The sequence below is a fragment of the Gracilinanus agilis genome, chromosome 3 (assembly GCF_016433145.1).
Source record: "Gracilinanus agilis isolate LMUSP501 chromosome 3, AgileGrace, whole genome shotgun sequence".
Taxonomy (NCBI): Eukaryota; Metazoa; Chordata; class Mammalia; order Didelphimorphia; family Didelphidae; genus Gracilinanus; species Gracilinanus agilis.
The window spans coordinates 682,974,691-682,982,571 of record NC_058132.1 but is presented as its reverse complement, the minus strand read 5'-3'; the positions used below and the strand labels follow the sequence as shown (position 1 = coordinate 682,982,571).

The 7,881-nt window shown below is 48.6% G+C and overlaps 1 protein-coding gene across 1 annotated transcript in view; it reads left to right on the top strand.

Annotated features, from left to right (window-relative positions):
• The window catches only part of LOC123242074 (guanine nucleotide exchange factor DBS-like), a 192,825-nt gene extending 185,774 nt beyond the window's left edge, over window positions 1–7,051 (top strand). Inside the window, exons 14-15 of the mRNA XM_044669566.1 lie at window positions 4,663–4,755; window positions 6,840–7,051. Of these exons, the coding sequence (XP_044525501.1) occupies window positions 4,663–4,755; window positions 6,840–7,051 (305 nt within the window). The remainder of the gene's footprint in view (window positions 1–4,662; window positions 4,756–6,839) is intronic.
• The last annotated feature ends 830 nt before the right edge of the window (window positions 7,052–7,881 follow it).

Below are 7,881 nucleotides of genomic sequence, written 5' to 3'. Positions count from 1 at the left end.
GAAAGAAAGAAAGAAAGAAAGAAAGAAAGAAAGAAAGAAAGAAAGAAAGAAAGAAAGAAAGAAAGAAAGAAAGAAAGAAAGAAAGAAAGAAGGGAAGGAAGGAAGGAGGAAGGCAGGGAGGGAGAGGGAAGGAAGAAAGGAGAGAAGAAAGGAGGGAGGAAGGAAGGAAGAACCCTTGATCATGGGTTCATAGAGATATAGTTCTAGATTGGAATGGCCCTCAGAGTCCATCACATCCAACCCTCTCATTTTACAGATGAATCAACCGAGACCTAGAGAGGTTTAAATGACTTCATCCAAGGTTACATATAGAATCCTCCAGTTAAAGGACAAGGAGGGACCTTAGAAACTATCTAGTAAATTCCTCATTTTGTACATGAGGAAAATATGGCCCTGAAGGGTTAATAGCCTTCCCTGAAGCCACCCAGAGAATAATAATATATCTGTAGTCATAGCTCCTAGGGTCAGTGATCAGGAATGACACTCAAGGCCACCCAGGTAGAAACGTCCCAGATAGGATTTGAACCAAGATGCCCAACACAAGCTCTTGTACTCTGTCCACTACTCAGAAGGTCGGGGCTTGCATGTCATACTTTGTGAAGAGCCCAGATCAGCCTAAGGAGAACACTAGGAGACCCTCGGAAGCAGATGTGACCAGCATGGACTTTGGTGGGGCTAAGAGGGAGCAAGCATTTAAGTGCCTACCATGTACCAGGCATTGTGCTAAGTACTTCACAAATATTATTTTGATCTTCACAACAACCCTGCAGGATTGGTGCTGTTATCCAATTTTACAGTAGTGGAAACTAAGGCAGACAGAGGGAAGTGACTTGCCCAGGGTTACACAGCTGGTAAGCTTCTGAGGTCCCAGGTCCTGCTTCATTCCTGAAGAGCTGAGTCTCAGCACCCTGCATATATAATGGAGGGAGCTCTGGACTTGGAATCAGGAAGACCCAGGTTCAAATCCTATCTTCGGACATTAGCTATGTGGCCATGGGCAAACCACTTTACTCTCTGACCTCATGTTTTTCATCTGTGAAGTGGGGATAGTTATAGCTAGAATTCCCATCTCACAGGCTTGATGTGAAGCTCAAATAAAAAATTATATGAACATCAACTATCACCGTCATCGTTGGTTTGGGGTTTTTTAGCCCCGACCTAGGATTTCAGTAATATAAATAACTCCCCACAGGGACATCCCCTCCACTGGAGCAGTCTCATACCTGCTGTGGGACTTACAGTCTTAATTTAGCAGGCACTCAGTTGTTAAATGACTTGCCCAGGGTCACACACTTGGTATGGGTCAGTGGCAGGATTTGAACCAGGTCTTCCTGACTCAAGGCAGTCTTGCCCTTTACCCATGACGATATGCCATCCAAATAGGAGCATGATAGAGCCTTCTGGGAGGAAGTTGGCTTTTTTGAAGAGAAACCACCCAGGCCAATGGCCCAGCCCCAAGGATTTCAGCTGAGCCCTGACAATCCTCACTATTCACCGAGGAGAACTTGGCTCCATCCCGTCTTAACCAGAGTCAGTATCAGAAAGAGATCCCTGGGAGGAAAGGGGGGCTGCGTGACCTGGGAGAAGAGATGGGGGGCCGGGGCGGGGGGCCCACAGGGGGTAACTGCCCACCAGCTCTTGGAATCCTGCCAGGCGGAGGGGAGATTGTCATTGTTCTGGTGGCCCAGAGAGCCGAGCCAGGAGCTGGAGGGAGAAGCTTCCAAGAGGCCAACGTAGGCCTCAATCTCCGGAAGAGACTCGCCAGCCTTTCAAGCTGTCCGAGGCTCGGAGGGGCTCCTGGGTCGTTCCCCAGCCTCGGAGTCTTTAGGCCAAAACTGGCTGACCGCTTGTTAAGGCTGTCGCGGCGGAGCTCCCTTTGGGCCCTGGCTGGACCCGATGAAGGTCTCCAAGTCCCCTCCCAGCCTTCAGCCGAGGATGCTGTTCATCATTTGAATTCGCTCTCCGATAATGGCGGGCATTGTCCGAGCCTCCTTTCCCTTTGAAGGCCCCACCATGAGCTGGAGCAGCTTCTCCATGAAGCAGGCCCTGAAATTCAAGGGAAGACCCTCGTGCCTCGGCCAGGCCGCTCCCCCGGCCTGGGCCCGGCATGCCCGCTGAAGCCCGCAGCCAGCCTCATTGGTTCAGGCCCCGGTTTGCCAACGAGAAGAAAGGACTTCCCCGGAGTTCCCTGGCAGGCCGCCATTTGGGGGCCTCTCCCGATCCCGTTGGCTTCGTTTTTACCTCCGAGCTTCCCCCGTGGGCTCCTCGGAATGACCCCGTGCCCAGGGAGACAGAAGCCGTCGTCTGTGACGGCCTTCCTTTGGGCCTTCGTTTCAGGGAGGCAGCCCGTTTGGGTTTGTTTTTAAAACAAAAAACCCGCATTTACGGGACGCTGCGGGTTTTCTAAATATATAATACCTCAGAGAGGGAAGGAAGAAACGACCAGAAGGCCGAGGCTTTCTCCTCTTTGCTCAACTAGAACCTTCAGGCCGTCCCCGGAAAGTAAGTCACTGACCTCAGTGACCGGCTGAGCCCTGCGCAGTCGGTGGGTCCGTCAGCGACGTTAGACGTAGAAGCACCCGTGCCAAGTGGGCCCATGAGATCCGAAAGAGAGCCCAGCTTCTCCTTCTGGCAGCACAGCGGATAGAGTGCTGGTGAACTTGAGTTCAAATCCAGCCTCAGACACTTACCAGCTGCGTGACCCTGGGCAGGTCACTTCACCTCTGCCTCAGTTTCCCCAATTATAAAATGGGGGTGTAATCATTCCTCCATAGAATTGTGGTCAGGAGCTAATGCAATAATAATTACAAGTACTTATAATTATTATAAATTATATATAATTATTATAAAGTATCCATTTTACAGATGAGGAAACTGAGGCAAAGAAGGTTAAGTGACTTATCCGTGGTCACGCCTTTACTATCAGAGACCAGATTAGAACTCAGGAAGATGAATTTTCCTGACTCCAGGCCCAGCCCTGGGCCATCTAGCTTCGCCGAAGGGTCTCCTTGGGGTCAGGAAAGTTCCAACTTCCCTCAAGCTCATCTTGCTCCTCCAGGACGGATGGGCAGGGTCCCAGGGCATGCACCATGGTGGCGTCCTTCCTAAGGAAAGACTTTGACAGAGTGGGGATGGGGATGGGGAAGAGGGAGAAAAGGGGGGACAGGGGTCCTCTGGACTCTGAATCAGGAAGAGCTCTAAATCTCTGATCCCCCCCCATGAGCCACATCCCCCTGTTGACACCTATTGTGTATGACCCTGGATAAGTCCCCTAATGCCTCAATGCTCCAGATGCCTCTCAAAGCCTATAAATTGCAGAGAATCAGAAATCCACATGAATAAAGGGAGTTTCCATATCAGGAATTCCCCTTACCAACAGTGAAATCATAGGATTGATCACTGGTCTTTTTCCCATTCTTACTCTGATCCCCCACTCCAAAAAAAGTTGGAAAAGACTTGAAATCAGCAGTGCAGCTTGAGTTGGAAACTCCCATGGATGCGTGGTCCTGCCCTAAAGTCCTTCTAGTGCTAACATGCTGGTCCATCTCACTAGCCCTCTGCCCACAGGAAATAATAATAATAGCCAGCATTTATAGAGCACCTACTGTATGCTACGTGCTTTACAGTTATTCTCTCATTCAGCAACCCTGGGAGGAAGGCGCTATTATTATCCCCATTTTACAGAGGAGGAAGCTGAGGCAAACAGCAGTTAAGTGACTTGTGTGGGGAGACATCTCTAGCAAGTATCTGAGGCTGGATTGGAACCCAGGTCTTCCTGACTCAAAGCTCAGTGCTCTATCTACTACCTCACCCCACCCCTGACCACACAATCTCGACTCTTCCCAAGCCAGTGTGCAAAGTTGGCCTGAGAACAGCCCACCCTCTCCTAGGACGGCCAGCCCAGACCCTCACTTGGACTGAAGAGTGGATAACCCAGAATCATGTCCCTCCTCTGTGCCAGGCACCGCTAGACCCTGGGATCCAAGGATAAAGAATGGAGTACGTCCTGCTCACCAGCAGTGGAGGAGAGACAAGGACATGAAAATAGGCATGACAGGAATATAAGTTTCATAAACACAATCCTAAATAAAGTATTTAAATGCAAGGTAGTGTGGGAAGGAGAACCCTCATGGATGGAGAACCAGAAGATGGTGTCTGGGCCACTGCATCTTAAAGGAAGAGAGGCTGAGCTTGGAGTCAAGAAAATATGGGTTCGAATCTCTTCTTGGACATTTACTAGCTTTGGCATTACTCTGGGCAGGTCACTTCATCTATCCCTCCGGGCTCTCAGTTTCCTTATCTGCAAACTGGGGATAATAATACCAGAAGCACCAAAGTCACAAGGGACTTTGTGAGATCCATTCTGCCTCTGCCTACAGGAAATAATAGCCAGCATTTGCAAAGGTGCTCGGTGCTTTACAATTATTATCTCATTTGATCAAAGCAGACCAAAGGAGATGAAGTGTACAGAGCGCTAGAGAAGTATAATTTCATGTCGTTATCATTATCATCATTATCGTCAGTGTCTCATTTCTGGGCCGTCTTCGTCAGACTGATGCTTGGCTTAGGGAAGCTCCCAAAGCCAGACTTCTCCTCCGAGCACCCCACCCTCTAGGCATCTCTTCCCGTTGGCTAACCCTATCCCCCTGCTTGTCTTACCAGATCCTGAAGCTAAAGAGAAGGATGTCACCCGGCGCTTCTCCCTTGCCTCCTCCCTTGGCACCACAGCTCCCACCCCGACCGGCCTCACCAAAGGTAGGGCTACTGAGCTGGTGGAAAGAGATAGATGGAGAGAGAGAGAGAGAGAGAGAGAGTGGACAGATGATTAATAATTGCTTGTTAGATAATAAAAGACTGATAGATATGTAGATGGATGTAGTCTGATAAGTAAATGATAGATAGATAGATAGATAGATAGATAGATAGATAGATAGATAGATAGATAAACAGATGGACAGACAGACATAGACAGACAGATAGATGGATAGATAAACAGATGGACAGACAGACATAGACAGATAGACATAGACAGACAGATAGATGGATAGATAGATGAACAGATGGACAGACAGACATAGACAGATAGACATAGACAGACAGACAGATAGATAGATAGATAGATAGATAAACAGATGGACAGACAGACATAGACAGACAGATAGATGGATAGATAGATGAACAGATGGACAGACAGACATAGACAGACAGACAGACAGACAGACAGACAGATAGATAGATAGATAGATAAACAGATGGACAGACAGACATAGACAGATAGATAGATGGATAGATAGATGAACAGATGGACAGACAGACATAGACAGACAGACAGACAGATAGATAGATAGATAGATAGATAGATAAACAGATGGACAGACAGACATAGACAGATAGATAGATAGATAGATAGATAGATAGATAGATAGATAAACAGATGGATAGATAGATAGATAGATAGATAGATAGATAGATAGATAGATAGATGAACAGATGGACATAGATAGATAGATAGATGAACAGATGGACAGACAGACATAGACAGATGGATAGATAGAGAGATGAACAGATGGACAGATAGACATAGACAGACAGACATAGACAGACAGACAGATAGAAAGATAGATAGATAGATAGATAGATAGATAGATAGATAGATAGATAGATAGATAGATGAACAGATGGACAGATAGATAGATAGATAGATAGATAGATAGATAGATAGATAGATAGATAGATAGATAGATAGGGCATTTATTGAGCACTTATGCGCCAGATCCTGTGCTAAGTATTGGAGATACAGGAAAATTGAACAAGATATTTCCTACCCTCCGGGAGCTTACATTCTAAAAGGGACCCCAAAAGGTGGGGAGGGAAAGGAAAAGGGTAATTGATAGAGAGATTTGTGGGTAGAAATTCAGTGGCAATTCTTCAGAGGCCGGACCACCTTGTCAAAAAAGGGATGAATGAGAGATTGCTTGCTTTCTTGGAAACCCTTCAGGAGACCCGGGCTTTGTTCCCTAGACGGAGGTTTTCACCATTAATAGGAAGCTCATCTGGAACTCTGGCCAGCGGCCAAGCCTGCCCACTCTCCCAGTGCCATGTCTCAGGGCAAGCAGAAGGCATTATAAAAACTGGGCAGTGGCGGCATTTTAAACAAGCCCAGCATACAGTGGGAGTCAGGGCAGGCAGTGTTGGACAGTAAGTTGTGGGCACCCCCATCTGTCATTTCCTGTCCTCACTCTTGTCTTGCCGGAGAGTCCTGATCCGTTCCCGAATGCCACAGGTCCATCCGTGCTATCATCTGAAGGGTTGGTTACAGTCCCTCAAAATCATCTTCCTAAAGCACGTTTGACTACAATATTCCCCAGCTCAAGAACCTTAGAGTCTTCCTATTGTCTCTTGGAAAAAAGAAACATTTTCCTATTTGGCATTTGGTATGGAGGTGGGAAATGGAAACAGCACATAGTCCAGTTTGACTGAATTGGGGAGTACAAGTAAGGGGAGCTAACGTGGGTGAGAAGAGGAGAAGCCCTGTGACTGGGCAGTAGGAGATGGATGATGCTCTAGCTGAAGAAGCTGAGGAGGAGCAGCCAGAAAGGTAGAAGGAGAACCGCCAAGTCAGGAAACTTGGTCTATGACCCTGGCTCGTGCGTGGCCCCTTGTGTGGGATCCTGAGGGCAGCTCTACAGTGGCTACAGTGCTCGGCCTCTGCCTCCAGCCCAGACACTTGGGCTGCCTCTTCCCTCTGTCTGACCAGCTGCTACTGTAAAAGAAAATTGGGCTATATATTTGGTCCTCCCTTGCACTGAAATTTCTTTACATCCTTAAACCTCATACAGGTCCTCCTGGTCCTGCAGTTAAAGTCAAGAGGCACGAAATAAAGAGTGACCCAACACCCCTTGGGTTTGAAGGTACATGCATGGATATGCTGCATGAACCCCCTCCTCCCCGCCTGGGCCATGTCCCTTCGCTCCTTGCCAGCCAGTCAGAGGAAGGTCTGGGCAGGCTGGTGGGCGCCTGGGAGCCTCCAGTTGTGTCTGTTCCCAAATAGGGGTGCTTGCTTTGTGCATGTGGGGGAGGAGAGAAGAGAAAGGAGCCACACGTTTTGTATTCCATTTCCGATGTTTTTCTTTCATTCACTTGGGTGCGGAGAGGAACCTCACAACAAACTGGTCAACCCACCTGGCATTCTCCTGAACCAGCAGCCATTCTTGCTTGCAATAAAACTATAAACTGGTGCCATCATTCTTTAATAGGAAATTGGAGGGGGGGGGCAGCTGGGTAGCTCAGTGGATTGAGAGCCAGGCTAGAGATGGGAGGTCCTGGGCTCAAATCTAGCCTCAGACACTTCCCAGCTGTGTGACCCTGGGCAAGTCACTTGACCCCCATTGCCTAGCCCGTACCACTCTTTCGCCTTGGAGCCAATATACAGTATTAGCTCCAAGATGGAAGGTGAGTGTTTAAAAAAAAAAAAAAAGGAAGTTGGCTGCAAGGCTGGTAGGGGCCTGAGGGCCAGTGGAGGGTCCTAATTTCTCCAGAGCATCCCAACTTAGGGACTTGGGAACTGTGTTCAAGAAGCATTCGTGCCCAGTCCCTCCTTAAACTCTGGGAGCTGTAGGCGAGCGTCTTAACCCCAGTACAAGGAGTCACCCTGGCGTCCCTTCATCCGCCTTCCCCTAACCCGGGGAGCTCCCCCCAGGACCAGAGACCCCTTGCACCATGCAGGAGGGGGAGAGCGCCCCATCTACTTGTCCAGCCAAGTTCGTGGGGTTCTTTGCAGCCAAGGTGGGAGGCGAGCTGACAGCTCACCAACCTTCTGCCCCCCATTTGATGTTCTCATCTCCAAAGTACCCTCGTGGACGGAGACTGAGGCAGGCAACC